This window comes from Gadus morhua, chromosome 7 (assembly GCF_902167405.1).
Source record: "Gadus morhua chromosome 7, gadMor3.0, whole genome shotgun sequence".
NCBI classification, from domain to species: domain Eukaryota; kingdom Metazoa; phylum Chordata; class Actinopteri; order Gadiformes; family Gadidae; genus Gadus; species Gadus morhua.
This window is the reverse complement of record NC_044054.1, coordinates 18,020,904-18,036,391: the sequence shown is the minus strand read 5'-3', so window position 1 is coordinate 18,036,391 and position 15,488 is coordinate 18,020,904. Positions and strand designations below refer to the sequence as shown.

Sequence of the window (15,488 nt, the reverse complement as noted above, 5' to 3'; positions counted from 1 at the left end):
TCAATGCTTTCCACTCAAAGATGAAGCAACCGAAGTTCAAGCCACCACCAGTGTCCGGTCCCCATTAGCCTCCCAGTCCATGATGGCTGACGAGTGGAAAACAGCTGGTGATCGGGGCTGCTTGGTCCTAATGTCCAGTCCCACTCCGGTTCTGGTGTGTGTGTGTGTGTGTGTGTGTGTGTGTGTGTGTGTGTGTGTGTGTGTGTGTGTGTGTGTGTGTGTGTGTGTGTGTGTGTGTGTGTGTGTGTGTGTGTGTGTGTGTGTGTGTGTGTGTGTGTGCGCAAAATCCTTTGCCCACTCGCTGATATTTCAACTTTATTTTCACCTTTTATTCCACATGCTCACTCACTGCAGTTACTCACCATCTCACAGACGTGCAAAGACACAAACACACACCGGCACACAAACAGTGTGGGAGAGAGAGAGAGAGAGAGCCTGTTTACATTTAGCAGATATTTCGGCGCTGGTGTCGAACCCAGCCGGTGAATCACCCGATGTACGTTCATCTCTCCCTGTGTTCTCGCCCGCCAGATGTTCATCGCAGACACGGTGCAGGACTCCAGCTGTTCCCTCCACGAGTTCTCCATTTCCGGCTCTACCTACGCTCCCGAGGGACAGATGTAAGTGCTCCGCCAGGCCACAAGTTCGATTCCCACTTACACTTACACACACTTGTGTGTGTGCGTGTGTGTGTGTGTGTGGATCAGGCAGCTATAGTTGGTTTTAACCTTGGAAAATTAAATAAATTACGACTATTGGGAAACTGCTTAAATGTCAATATAGCAGTTTCTCTCCGCCCACGGCTCCGCTGAGGAAGGACTGATCAGTCCTTATCCTTATGATCTCAATGTGCTCTTGCAGCACATGCAGAGCCCAGCGGCTTAAGTAGGCCATGATCTAGCTAGCAGATCGTTTGATCCTTGGCCACTGATTGGTCAAAACTTTGCCTGGGCTGCATCGGTTGCCATGGTAATTCTTGTGAAAACCATGGGGATAGTTTGAGATACCTCACAGTCACAGCAAGAAGTGTTTCTTGCCACTGAGGGAGCTAAATAACGAGATATAAATAAGAGAGAGAGAGTACAATTGGTTGTGGTCCCGGTGATGGGGTCGCAGGCGGTCGCTAGTGGTTTCATTCCAGTAATGTCGCGGTGACTCTGACCTCCGTGTGGATACCTCGGCTTTGTCTCATGCGCTCCTGATGGTTGCCATCGCTTTCCCCTCTGCTAAATATAATGGGATATTTGGTGGAGGCTTAATACAACGCGCTGCTTGAAGATTTTCCTGTGAACCAGATTCAACTGAGAGTTGTTATTTTTGGAGAGATCTGTTGAAATCCCTTTCCCGATCCAATCCCTTAAATCTTTTTTTTTCAACTCTGTTGGAAAACAGAGTTGTGTACCAAAAACATTGGTACACATATGAGGTAACCATTGTACAACAAACACAAATTAGCCATGTTTCCAGGGCATGGCAGTTTTCTGCAGGCCATGGCATCTTGCCGTGTTTCACACATATCCTCATGTCGACTTGTAAGCCAGGTACAACGAGACATTCGGGACCAAGTTCACCCAACCTGCAAAGCACCCGGCCGACATTAACGTTTAGTATAACTTTTTGCGTGTTTCGGGTAACGGGTATCTTTTTCAGTGTCCAAACAACAACAACGCACTGTTCAAAGGTTGTGTGCAGCGTTGTTTTAGCTGTTTGCTGGTGAGCTCTACATGAGGAGACGATCACTCTACAGGAGTATGTTTTGGCCAAGTGTAACTGTGTGGGAGTGGTTAGCAACGGCTGCAGTCCCTCAGTGGGAAGAGATCCATCGTTGTCATGCATTCTGTATTATTGGGTTGGAAAAACAGACACGCATGTTCTGCAGTCAACAATTGATCAAATTGTGTTTTTGTGTTTGTGTTTCTCCCAGACTGAAAGGAGACAAACCAGTGCAGTGTGGGGACTATGATGGGCTGTTGGAGTTGGCTACAGTGTGTGCAATGTGCAACGACTCGTCTCTCGACTACAATGAGGTCATTAACACACACACACACTCACACTCGCACACACAGAAAAAATTTGGAAGTATGGTACTGCATAACGATCAGGAACGATTGAGCTAGTCATGGAACTGGTAGGCAAACATGTTGTTTCCACATCTCCTCATGCATCCGTGTTCCACAGTGAGCTTTTCTTTGCTGTAATTGCTTTAACGATGACGCTTGAATAGTACATGGTCTAAGCAACGGCCCAGTTTTAATTGTAATCCATAGAATTTAATAAACTTACATTTTGAAAGGGTCCTAGTAATGTGGGTTCAATTATAATCCTCTTAGGATGATTTGATCATGCTGTTTTTGCGTGATCCCGCACATTTGTAAGACGTTTTGATTGATTTATGTCTTGGGAATTATTGGGACATATCATGGGAGTGGTTAAGCCTGAATAGCACATGGTCAATTGCGCTTGTAATCATAATTGAGCTAATACTAGTGTACCTGCGGACGTTTAGTATAGAGATGGCTGCTTGGTGAATGATGACTAAAATTGTTGCATGTGTGTGTGTAATGTTGTTCCAGGCCAAGGGGGTGTACGAGAAGGTTGGGGAGGCCACAGAAACGGCCCTCACCACCTTGGTGGAGAAGATGAACGTCTTCAAGTCGGACGTCACCGGCATCAGCAAAGTGGAGCGGGCCGGGTTTTGCAACTCGGTAAATAAATAACGCCCACGCTAATTAGCCGTTGTTGATTGAAGATTCATTTGATTAGAATAAAAGGTGCAGTGTGTAGGATTTAGTGCCATCTAGAGATGAGGTTGCAGATTGCAATCAACTGAATCCCCCACCGCCTCCTTTCCAATCTATGGTGGCCTGTAAGGTGTTTCAAAATTATGACATCTAGCACCGCATAGAGTAGCCAAGTCCCAAGTGATGAGGTTCCTTGATGGATTCATAATTCGTTTTTAATTATTTAGTCTGTTTGGCAGTTGACACCGGCCACACGCCAGCGAAGTGTCTTTCCTGGGCTCTGACGAAGACCAGGACACAGGGAGTTGTTGAATAAACCAAGTTATTGCAGGGATAGAAGTTTGTCCCAAGCAGAGCAGGTGCGTCATGCTGACCTGTTGGAGCCCACTCCCAAGTGTGGTGACGGCTGGTTTTAATCTGTGGCCTAATTATTGGATGCTCCACAGGTGTGCAGCCTCACCTGGCCCCAGAGTCCAATCAACATGACTCGGGGGGGGGGGGGGGGGGGACACTCCACAATAGGCCTTAGTACATCAGAATGCATCATGGGAACTTTTAGTTTCGCAATACTTCATCCGGCATTTGTTGTTGTTGCCTCCGGAGAGTGTTAGTAATGTCGAATCCTAAATAAACATAAACATAGAGTATCCTTGGCTTTGCAAAATTTTGTTGCGCCACGTCTAGCGTGAGAAGCATTGTGGCGGTTTCAAATCCAACGTCTACCCGTTATGACAAATCATTTGATGACTAAATTATGACCAAAACACCAGAGCTATTAACATTCCTATACTTCTGATATGGACGAGGTTGTTGCGATGTGACGTCGCGAAGAACAAGCACTATACAATATTTATCGTCGTTCATTGTTCATATCTTGCATTCATTTTGGCCTTAATTTGATCCAGTTTAATATGGGACCTTTTGGGCAAGACTTTGAACCACTGCTTGCAGCATGGAACAAAAAGCAATACAGAATAAATATTATTTGTACACAGCTGAACTGACTTGATAGAAACTGGAAAAGTCATGCAGTGTCATTTATCCTCTATTTGAGAATGATTTGGTTTCAGAATATGTATTTATTGGTCATTACTCAGTGAGCCCTTTGCTTGGCTTTTTGGATAATATATGCTTTAGTCGGCCAAAAAATATAAACGCATTCATCCGTTTATTATTTCAGTAAATCTCCAATGACTTTGCTGCCACACTTTGTAAAGTAGCTCAAAAGACGGCCTACCTTTAGCTGACAATGACTGATTGTGTTTCGCTGCCGCTCGCTGGGCTGAATCACACCAGAACAGGAGTTTCCATTTTTCCACTTGCACCTGAAGTACAGGGATATTAAAGGTCACATCAAATGGGGAAAAACATATCCTGTCGGAGGCAGACCCTCGCAGACGGACACAGTCACATATCCTCAGTGCTTTGTTGTGGGGCCAAGGACACAAAAAAGGTTGTGTTGTTGGGAACAACAAGAGCAACTGCTTTTATGTTTTGTTAATGCATTCTAATGGAGATAAGAAACCCTTTGGAAAAGCCCCCCCCCTCGCCTGGCCCAAGGGTTTTGAAGAAGACTGATTGTAAACGTTAACTCTCTATCCGTCTTTCCGTTGTTGTGGGGGGGGGGGGGGTGAAAGGAAAGGGAGTGAGTTTAGTTTTTCCCGCTCCGCCTTGCCAAGGTCCCGTCAGCCTCACTCTTATCAACGGTTTTCAGTACATCTGTCAGACAGGCGGAACCCCCTGGCAGTGAGCTCTGACGTCATGCAGGGCTGCGAGGGGGGGAGGGGGTGGGGGAGGAACGTCTGAGTGGTCGGCTCGGGACTGGGATGACACCTAGTGGTGGAACGGAGTACAACATCACCAAATACAATTTGGTGATGTCGCTGTTGAGCAAATGAGCCAAGGATTCCCCCAAAAATAGACCGGTTCTCTATCACATCCCTGCGGATCCTTAGGAGAATATTGGTATAGGATAAAATAGACTGTGGAAATTGTATGCGTCACCACCTGGTCTTGGTGCAGTCCTATATTTGTAATGGGCTGCATTTAGTTGCCACCTTCCTGCTATCTATTGCCTCCTACTGTTCACATAGTCCTCTGATGAGGAAGTTTTTCTCCTGATCTAATCCTCAAATTGGGTTTTTTTGTATTTGTAAAACAAAACGCATCTGGTTGTGTGTGTGTGGTAAAGGATTAGGAGCTGTCAACATGCATCAGGTTGTCAGACTGGGTCTTTGTTTGTCTTTCCGTTCCCTGACAAACATGACTTCATGTGTGTTGACATGTACATTTGACATCACTTTGTTTTCAAGAACAAATATAGACCGGTTGAAGATGTGTTGATTTAGGTGTGGTATAGGCGGTGCTCACACAGGCATTCACACAAGAAGTCTCATTTTTAGATGTCTTGTGTTGTGGTCTGTTTACTCCTATGTTATTCAGTCGTTGAATACAGTCGGTAAATCCAGATATAGTTCAGGTGGAGAGATTGCACTCAAGGGTTTTTACTTGTGCTGGGAGTCGGAACACTCTAGCCCCTCCACAGTATCCAGCCCAGCTATAGGGGCCTTTCTTAACCTGTACGTCTCACCCTGTGCTTCACCAGGTGATCAAACAGCTGATGAAGAAGGAGTTCACCTTGGAGTTCTCTCGCGACCGCAAGTCCATGTCAGTCTACTGCACCCCCACCAAGCAGGGTTCCCAGAGCAAGATGTTCGTCAAGGTACGTGGTCGAAAACACCCTTCCCGTGCTGCCAATGCTATCACTACAAATCACTTGGGGACCCCCCCCCCCCCCCCCCCCCCCCCCCTCCCCTCCTCCACCCTCCCCTGGAACGCTCTCCCAAATCCTGTCCATTAAGCTGACCCTGTCCAGCTTTAATAAGCCCCTTACATCCACCTCTGCCGTCCTACTTACAACCACTTCATCCCCTCACACTGCCTAATCCGTTTCTTCTCTTATAAGTTGTTCGCCTTTTTATAAGTCATAAATAATTGGCCTGTTAAGCCCTTTGAGACTGTCATGGTGATTAAGGGCTATACAAATATGATCGAATTGAATTATATATTTGTTTTACTTTCCTGTAAAAGCGTCTTTGGGTGCTACAAAAAGCGATATATCTAATCAATTGGAATATTACTTTAATTCTATTGGGTGCTAGATTGCATGCTTCTTTGTTTTTTATCTTTCCCCCCTTTTTTACCTTGTTCTAACAGTTGCTAGTTTCGTAAGCGTTGTTGTCGTCCTCCAATTTCCCGCCTCTTTTCCTCATTCTAGATCCGTTCGCATCGTTGTCTCCCCTCCTATTGGTTGAGGTGTTTATCTTCTCTTGTTTGACTGGCTCCCCCCAGGGGGCGCCGGAGAGCGTGATCGAGCGGTGCCAGCACCTGCGCGTGGGCACGGCCAAGGTGCTGCTGACTCCGGCCCTGCGGGACCAGCTGCTCTCCAAGATCCGGGAGTGGGGGACGGGCAGGGACACGCTGCGCTGTCTGGCGCTGGCCACCCGCGACCAGCCCCCCCGCCCGGCCGACATGGACCTGGTCAACTCGCCCAAGTTCGCAGAGTATGAGGTAGAGTGGCGCCAGCGGCTGGCTAAGGGGGGCTGGCTAAGGGGGGCTGGCTAAGGGGGGCTGGCTAACGGGGGCTGGCTAACGGGGGCTGGCTAACGGGGGCTGGTAAAGCTGCAGCAGATCGACCTAGTGTGTGACTGTAGGGAGAGATGTTTGTGGTACATCCCTCTTTCTTTGTCAGCGAAAGGAAGGTGTACTGTGTGGGTGTGCGCATCTATTTGTTAACACTGTGTGAGTGCTATGACTCAGTTGTGTGTCTTACATGCACGTGTTGGGTTTAAGTTAGGGCTCCAGAATTAATTTAACGTGACCGAAATCTCGATGTTGGCCTCTGCAATTAGCTAATCACGAAAGGTTTAAACTCTATTCACAAACCCCTAGGCACCAACTTGCTTCCATCCTTCTCACTCCCCCCCCCCCCCCAGACGGCGCTCACCTTCGTGGGCTGCGTGGGGATGCTGGACCCCCCCAGGAAGGAGGTGGTGGGCTCCATTCAGCTGTGCCGCGAGGCGGGCATCCGGGTCATCATGATCACCGGCGACAACAAGGGCACGGCCATCGCCATCTGCCGCCGCATCGGCATCTTCGGCGAGGACGAGGACGTGTCGGACCGGGCGTACACGGGCCGGGAGTTCGATGACCTGCCCGGCGACTCCCAGCGCGACGCGGTGAAGCGGGCGCAGTGCTTCGCCCGCGTGGAGCCCGCGCACAAGTCCAAGATCGTGGGCTTCCTGCAGTCCTTCGACGAGATCACCGCCATGGTGAGCAGCGTGTGTGTGTGTGTGTGTGTGTGTGTGTGTGTGTGTGTGTGTGTGTGTGTGTGTGTGTGTGTGTGTGTGTGTGTGTGTGTGTGTGTGTGTGTGTGTGTGTGTGTGTGTGTGTGTGTGCTTTTAGGGGGCAGCTCGCGTTGGTTTGTTTGTTGTGTTTGTTTGTTTGAGATGGAAGAGTCACCGAAAACTGTCTGAAAGGTTAAAAAAATGTCAAAACTTGGCAAGTACACATGGACACCCCCCTACCCCCAAACTACACATTTCACTACAATTGATATCAAAATATAATGTTGCAGAAAATATTCCATATCTTTTCTTTATCTACCAGTTGAGGAATGGGAAGGGTTGGGTCTTATCCAGGGCTGAGCAGATTCGGAGAAAACAAACAAACAAGCGAATACCTCCCGGAACTTCTTATCCGGCGCTGCTTCCACCCTCAAAGATTTAGTCACTTGCTGAAATCTCTGTAGATGACTGCAGTGCACGCAATGTGTGTGATAGTCAGAAAAGCAAAGCTTATGTGATTTAATATTTTGATCCTATTTCCTCGTCTCACTTGGAGACCCCGCTGGTCTTAACTACTGTAAGATTCCCTGGCCAAACCCAAACCCGCATCGAGTACAAAACAAGTTTTTCCGCATAGAACGAGAATCACTTATTTTGAAGGTGACCGACGGCCTCGTGTGTATGGGAGGAGAACGCAGAGAGTGACTGACGGCTTGTCGGCTCCCTTTGGTGACTCCTGCCTGCCATGGCCCCTCTCTATCAGAGGCTGTCATCACAAAAACATTGCCGGGGACACGGGTGGGGGGGGGGTGGTGGTGTGACGGCACGGAAAGACGGGGACGGAAGACGTCCATGGCACCATTTTTCACGTAGCGTCGGTAGAGGCAGAGCTGCCGTGTGGTTCCCTGTCGGTGGAGCAGAGGCTGATCTCTCTCCGGATTAGCCCGGTCCGCTGGGAGAACCGTAATGAACCCCAAGCAGAGCTGGATCTCAGCTCCGCTACAATCTAATCCTCGCCACTCGTGTAAACCCCCAGCGGCCACTGAGGAGGGGAGAGAGTCTATTTATGACAAATATAAATAATTAAGCCTACATGTCGGTTATTGAAATGACGTGGGTTCTTTGAAGGGGCGGTGTTGACTTAGGTTGACTTGTTGACTCTAAATAACTAGCCATTCGGAACATTTGACATCTTTTTTGAAGCAACACTTATTATACAAAATGATATAATGAATATAACTAACAATGAAAGAACATCCAGTGCAGGTATTGTGTGATTTGGGGGCCGTCTAGTTAACCGATTTTAAAGAAATGAGCTTAAAGGCTTTCAGTTGATGCCTTTATGTCCCTGCGAGCCAAGTGCACTAACGTTTGGCCAAGCATGGTGGAACCCAGTGATGACATAACGGTTCATGATGTCATACCCCCCCCCCCCCCCCCCCCCCCCCCCCCCCCTCGGCCCCACCAGACGGGCGACGGCGTGAACGACGCGCCCGCCCTGAAGAAGGCGGAGATCGGCATCGCCATGGGCTCCGGCACAGCCGTGGCCAAGTCGGCCTCGGAGATGGTGCTGTCGGACGACAACTTCTCCACCATCGTGGCGGCGGTGGAGGAGGGGCGCGCCATCTACAACAACATGAAGCAGTTCATCAGATACCTCATCTCCTCCAACGTGGGGGAGGTGGTCTGGTGAGGGCAGCCCCCCCCCGCACACTCGCACACACTCGACTCACTCCACGTCAGTCACTTGCTTATTCCTAGACGCGACTCACTCACTCACTCACTCACTCACTGGAGGCTGAATTACTGGACTCACTGATTCATTGACTCACTCGCTGCTCTCAGGCACACACTCACTAAAGTGTGTGTGTGTTTGTGTGTGTGTGTGTGTGTGTGTGTGTGTGTGTGCGTGCAGTATCTTCCTGACAGCCATCCTGGGTCTTCCCGAGGCCCTGATCCCAGTCCAGCTACTGTGGGTCAACCTGGTGACGGACGGCCTTCCCGCCACCGCCCTGGGCTTCAACCCCCCCGACCTGGACATCATGGACAAGCCCCCCCGCAATCCCAAGGAGCCCCTGATCTCCGGCTGGCTCTTCTTCAGATACCTGGCCATCGGAGGTGCGCTACTGCTTACTGGCTAACACTTTGTAATTTTGATGCAGTCATTGTTGGCACAGCATGTGGTTAAGTAAAAATGGGCGACAACGAAACACGCGTGACTAAAGTAATTTCTCCTGTAAACCCTGACTCAAGGACATATACCTATTTTTTTAATTCATGCTAATTGTTCTGATTATTGACTGTTCTGAACGATGGACACGCAGTCACTACCGCAACTGGTAGTAGCTATGAGGCGGCCATGTTGGTTCCTGTGCATTGAGAGGGATTCTTGGGGTTTCTCTTCCAGGGTACGTGGGTCTCGGCACCGTGGGTGCTGCCACCTGGTGGTACCTGTACGACGCCACGGGTCCACAGGTGTCCTTCTATCAGCTGGTAAGATAAGCAGCGAGTTGAACGGACACTTGCACACAATTCTGCCTTATCTTTCTATTTTTAAGGCCATTACATGTTTTGAAGTTTTTAATTGTTTTGCATGAGGCTTCTGGGTTAAATCCCTGACATTCGCAGCCCAACTGTAGACCACCTTGAGCAAGAGGCCCACCTTCTTTCTATATATTTAGTGACTAAATAAAGACCGGTATGTTCATGATCAAGTTCTGATCAAGTCAAATGCACAGCAAACGTCATTGCTGGCAATTTAATTCAAGTGTTCCAAGCTCCCCTCGACAGTGTGGGTACTAAAGAAGTAAATACAATAAAATAAAGTAAAAGTAAATAAAAAATACCTAATTGGAAACGGTAAAGCATTGAGATCCAACCAATAGACTCAAAGAGACAGTGTTCTTGGATCCAGCTCAGTTCATTTTAAATAGAAAAGTAGAAACCAAAAGCACATCTTCCCCATGCTTGCACTTGACTCTCAGCTGATTCCCATTGCTCTCGGCCTCCCTCCACAGAGGAACTTCATGCACTGCGGCGGTGACAACCCCATCTTCGAGGGGGTGGACTGCGAGGTGTTTGAGTCCCGCTACCCCACCACCATGGCGCTGTCCGTGTTGGTCACCATTGAGATGTTCAACGCACTGAACAGGTCAGGGGGCCGTTCCCCTGTCTGGGGGGACAGTGGTGCTTGAACCTGCATGGAGGCCATGGATTGTGATCACTTTGAGCGGAGAGCTGTGATACATTTGTAGTCAGCGCGCTTTGAGCTTAAACGAGAACCTATAACTAATTGAACATGGAGCGCAAAAGCTGCTGCTAATGATGGGAGTTTAAACCTAAAAGGTGAAAACGTGAAATACATTTTTCTGGAGTGCGTTTGTAATGGTTAATGAAAAGGGGGAAGTTACCATCCCATAAAAGCACTGCCTTCAATTATATATAAGATGAAAGGCTTCTTGTGGCTGGTGTTCTTCTGCCTAACCGACAGAAGACAACAATGTCACATGGTTTGTTTACATCTCAGTGGGCTACCAATCCACTCGGGTTCAGCTGTCCAAACTCCCTGAGATAAGTCGGTGCATTCACATCTCCTGGTCATGCATCGTTGTTTTGTGTGTTTGATCACTTCCAACGCTGATGGTTCGGTCTTCATCTCACCCACAGCCTGTCTGAGAACCAGTCTCTGATCCGGATGCCTCCCTGGGTCAACTTCTGGCTTCTGGGAGCCATCGTCCTGTCCATGTCCCTCCACTTCCTCATCCTCTATGTGGAGCCCCTGCCTGTGAGTACCGGGCCCTCGCACGGACACGTTTAGGGGGTAATGTCGTCCATATATCAACTTTTATTTTTCCATGTGGTGAGTGGAAAATTCTTTTTTTTTGGTTTGAATGAACTCAACATTACCATAGCAAAATAATCACATTGAAATTATGGGTCATTACAATTGCCTTCTAATTGGCACACATTAGTTGGCCAATTGTTGTTAATTACTCTACAAAAGATGGCTTCTCCCGGCACAAATTTGAACACTCATTTGAGCCCATCAGGCGGAAATAACAATTAGTTGCAGTCTCTTGCGGCCCAGGCATAAACCAGCCAAATTAGAGTAACTACAACACTCACTCATTTGATAACAGTAATACATTTAATTTATGTAGTGCTTTTCTCATAAACACATCATTTCAATTTAATTGGAGTGATTTTCTATAACTTGAAACTAATTGGCAATATCATCATTGTTTTAAAAGTGCTTGTGGTTTAAAATGTGGTCAGGCATTAATTAGTTATCATATTTTGCATATTAGGTGTAGAAATAAATAAAGGGCCAAATATTAAATTCAAATGGATTCAGAGTTTTAGAAAGGGCTTCCCTAGTCCACAAAGGACAGATTGCGTGGGCCTCCATATTTCCTCACTATTGGGGAGGGTTGAAATTTTGGAACATCTTCAACCTTCTAGAATCTTCAGCGTAAAAACGAAAAATAAAGAAATGTACATTGTACCCCTATTTACTTGTGATTGGATGATCATCAAGTCTAGGCCTTCTGATTGGCTCATCCCTGAACCTCGTATGGTCTACAGTTGATCTTCCAGGTGACTCCTCTGCACTGGTCCCAGTGGGTCGTGGTCCTGAAGATTTCCATCCCGGTCATCCTATTGGACGAGGTGCTGAAATGCCTGTCCAGGCACCATCAGGACGGTAGGCTCAGCCACACTGATTCAGCCTCACTCTGTTCTGGAAGAAAGGTTTTAGAGCGATACTTCAAATAATTGAATAATATAAATTTAGTTTTTAGTGTTGTAAATCAGCAAGGCCTTGTTCCAACTACAGTTGTCCTTGTTAAATCTTCCTTCTGCTTCTGCAATTGTTGTAGATTTGTTTTTACAATGACAAAATTATAAATAAATATGAAAAGGTATCAAGATACAAGATCTCCAAAGTAAACAAACTAGAGATTATGCATATCACCTAGTAACACGAATTGTAGGAATTAAGAGTTTCTTTCCAATTTGATAAATATTTTTAACCCAGGACATGAAAGTTTTGGTACGAGAGACACAAACTAAAGTTCTGCGTGTTATCACCCCGATATTAAAGGCTGCCCAAAGACTTTTGATTGGCTCTAACAGACGGTTTTCTTTTTATAATTGTTAGCACCCACTTTTTGTAAGGAAAGGAAAATGGGGAGATTTACCTAAATCTCGAGTTGAGAATGCTTTGTATAATCCCCAAAATAATTCCAGTAAATTTTGCATAAACCTTTCACTCAAAAGGTTATTAATTTTTTCCAAATGGCTGATAACGATATGCATAACCTTTCTCTTGTTTTGCTTTCCTTTCTTGTCTTATGGAAATCCTTGCTGTGCCGATAATAACCATCATGCCTCATGTTTTTCTTTGATTGACAGGTGACGACGCTCACAAATATAGGAGACGGCAGACATCTTAGAACACACACACACACACACACACACACACACACACACACACACACACACACACACACACACACACACACACACACACACACACACACACACACACACACACACACACACACACACACACACACACACACACACACACACACACACACACACACACACACACACTTCCAGCCAGAAAATGCATGATCAATCCTCCCTCCAGCCGTCCAACCACCACTAGAAGCGAGAGCTCGATGCCCATGAGTGGACCAGCGGGTGCACGGGCGGGAGCGAATGTGTGAATAAGTGAGCAGGCGAATGTGTGTTCAGTGGGCAGCATATTTGCGGTTGCTAGATATAGAGCAGTACAGTACAATGCAGACCGACTGAGAGTCATGGGCTTCTAAACAATCCTTTCTGCTCGTTTTTATTGGCTAGCACAGTCAAAGGTATATATGGGTGCACAAGCCGGGCTTCAGACCTTTAGGTTAATTTGGGGGGTGGGTGGGGGGGGGGCTCGAGTTGAGTCGGTTGAAGGGGCTTCCTGTCGTCAGCTCACGGCCCCCAGAGGACACACGGATGAGGACCTGGGATTCACACAAGCGGTGTACGCACGTTTCCATTGCAGCCCCCCTTTTGGTTAAGGCAAGCCAAAACGCAAGGCGTTATGCGTTCACAACAAGAGCCTCGGCTTTGCATGGGCAGGGCCTCGTCAAACTACACTACAGGCTTCCTCCTGTCCAGCTGTACCACGGCTGTGCTTCTTCACGTCATCACTTGCCCTTTCTTGCGGTTCCCTCACTCCTTCACTGTCACCACCTTGGGGCCGGATTTGGGTGTAAAATTTAACGCACAGACACTCGCTTACCCACACACACACAAACACACACTCAATCACTCACTCACACACTCACTCACTCCCCCAGCCCCCAGATCTTCTCTTGAGGTCTTGGTGAAATTAGGCTTTAGCTCTTGGACGGTCAATGGCACAACATTGAACCGTTGGCAGGAATTGAGGCAGGGCTTGGCTAGTTAGTCGCTCGGTAGACTTGTCTGCACTTGTGTATTAATTACTTGCTCGCTTATCTTAAAAAGAAGGAACCTGACCCCATGGCAACAACTTCAATGCCTTATACAGCCCACCGCACATCCACATGACCTATGTGGTTAAAGATGAATGAATGTTTCTAGCCAGCCCCTAACATTACTTTCAATCATTCATTTTTCCACCTGACTTCAGACGTGATTTAGATCTTAAAGGTCCCAGCTGATGATCTTCATGTACCGTGGGGGTCACCTCTCCTGTTGCCCTGCTTGTTTGGCTTAGCGCCGCTACCTTCAGCGCGTTAGCTTGAGATGCTTTAGTAACGCCGGCTCACTTGGCTTCCGTTTTTTATGACGCCTAATAATGTATATGACTGAATGAGCCCAGGGGGTTTCGGATTGTATCTTAAGTTCTTAATTATTATTGTGTTTTCTATGTTTCTGTGGGTCCCTGGTGCTCTCGTGCGCTGGGCTAGGCTGATTTTAGTGGCTTGCAACGGGGAGAACACCACTCTTTAAGTTCCTCGATAGCGTCCCCGGGCCACCGTGCCTGGTTCGTGGCAGGCCGAGCTCCACGTCAAACGTCATATCTGATTTCCAAACAAGGCAGCAACAACTTCCAAGCTGTTTGACTTGAACCCGGTGTGGACTTTAATGTTACAATATCAATAACTGTTTAAAAAAGAAAAACCTGCACAAAAAGCTGTAAAAAAAATAATAATGAAAAAGACAAAAAAAGGCGGTCAGAGGTTGTTGGTTTTCATTGGTTTGTTGCTACGTTTTTTTAAGATGTTACCACCTCTGTCTGGACCAGCGGTGGCATGGGGGTCCCTGGACCCTTTAGTCGGCTGCTTTCCGTCCCCTGGGTCCCCTGTGGCCCTTCAACATGCGGGGCCCCTTCGGCTTCCGCCAAGCACTATAGATCTGCATAGCCTTGTTATTTACTACTGAACCTCCATTTCTGTACAGAAGCTGATGGCATGGAACCTTGTTACTGTAATTAATAACCTATACAGTATATATATATTTAATTTTTTTGACTTGCGTTAATTAAAAATCTATTTACCGATAATCAATGACAAAAAAAACTGTTGTGAGAAACCATTTTTATCTTTGAGCACATGATTTGTTATAAGGTTGTAGTTTTTTTTTTTTTTTTAATAGAACGGTTAGTTATTTGTTGTTCCTGTTTGGTTTTTACAGTTGCTGGGGTTTAGTGTCTTTTACTGTAGGGAAATGTGTATCCTGTTTAGGAATCGTGCTTGAGTTAAGACAACGACGACGATGATGGTGATTATTATTGATCGATGATCCAGTGAAGCGTGACCTGGTGGGAGAATGTTTAAGAATTTGTGAATGCATTGTCTGGTTTACACTGATGAGCGAAATGGGACGATCAGTTTAATGGCGTTTTACGAGCGTGCATTGAAGGGCTTGATGTGGCTGTTGGCTCTAGAGACCTCATAGTCGGTCGGCCATTTAACGAGGGACCGTGTTCCCTCAAGCATGGTACTCATGGTCTTGTCTCCGTTAACGATTAAAACAAAAATTACCCGCCATATTATTTTAAGAGGTTAGTTTGGCTTGGGTTGGTGTAATGTTGACCACCCAGTCCCTCGTCCTTTTGTCTAAAATATCCACTGTCTCTAGAGCCGGAATTGAAATTGAATTAAAAGGGTTCTCTGTATTGCCTTGTTAATATTAAATGTGGACACATAATTTTATAAACAACAAAGACATGAAAATAAAGATTATTTATCTTGTTATTTATACAGAGGTGTTCTGTGTTTGTTTTTATTTATTTTACTGTTTAAACTGCTTAAAGTTGACTATTGAAATCATTGAAGACTATCTGACACAATGCTATATCTCAACCTAAAATGCGTATCTATAGAAACTAGACTGCTGTTGACTGGTGTATGAGCTA

General features: G+C 46.7%; 1 protein-coding gene across 1 annotated transcript in view; it reads left to right on the top strand.

The window, feature by feature from the left end:
* atp2a3 (ATPase sarcoplasmic/endoplasmic reticulum Ca2+ transporting 3) overlaps positions 1 to 15,333 on the top strand; it is a 37,472-nt gene extending 22,139 nt beyond the window's left edge. Inside the window, exons 9-21 of the mRNA XM_030360581.1 lie at positions 532 to 620; positions 1,925 to 2,027; positions 2,574 to 2,705; positions 5,347 to 5,463; positions 6,093 to 6,311; positions 6,737 to 7,072; positions 8,556 to 8,776; positions 9,003 to 9,205; positions 9,495 to 9,580; positions 10,105 to 10,238; positions 10,754 to 10,871; positions 11,672 to 11,789; positions 12,500 to 15,333. Of these exons, the coding sequence (XP_030216441.1) occupies positions 532 to 620; positions 1,925 to 2,027; positions 2,574 to 2,705; positions 5,347 to 5,463; positions 6,093 to 6,311; positions 6,737 to 7,072; positions 8,556 to 8,776; positions 9,003 to 9,205; positions 9,495 to 9,580; positions 10,105 to 10,238; positions 10,754 to 10,871; positions 11,672 to 11,789; positions 12,500 to 12,540 (1,917 nt within the window). The 3' untranslated portion in view covers positions 12,541 to 15,333. The remainder of the gene's footprint in view (positions 1 to 531; positions 621 to 1,924; positions 2,028 to 2,573; positions 2,706 to 5,346; positions 5,464 to 6,092; positions 6,312 to 6,736; positions 7,073 to 8,555; positions 8,777 to 9,002; positions 9,206 to 9,494; positions 9,581 to 10,104; positions 10,239 to 10,753; positions 10,872 to 11,671; positions 11,790 to 12,499) is intronic.
* Positions 15,334 to 15,488: the final 155 nt, after the last annotated feature.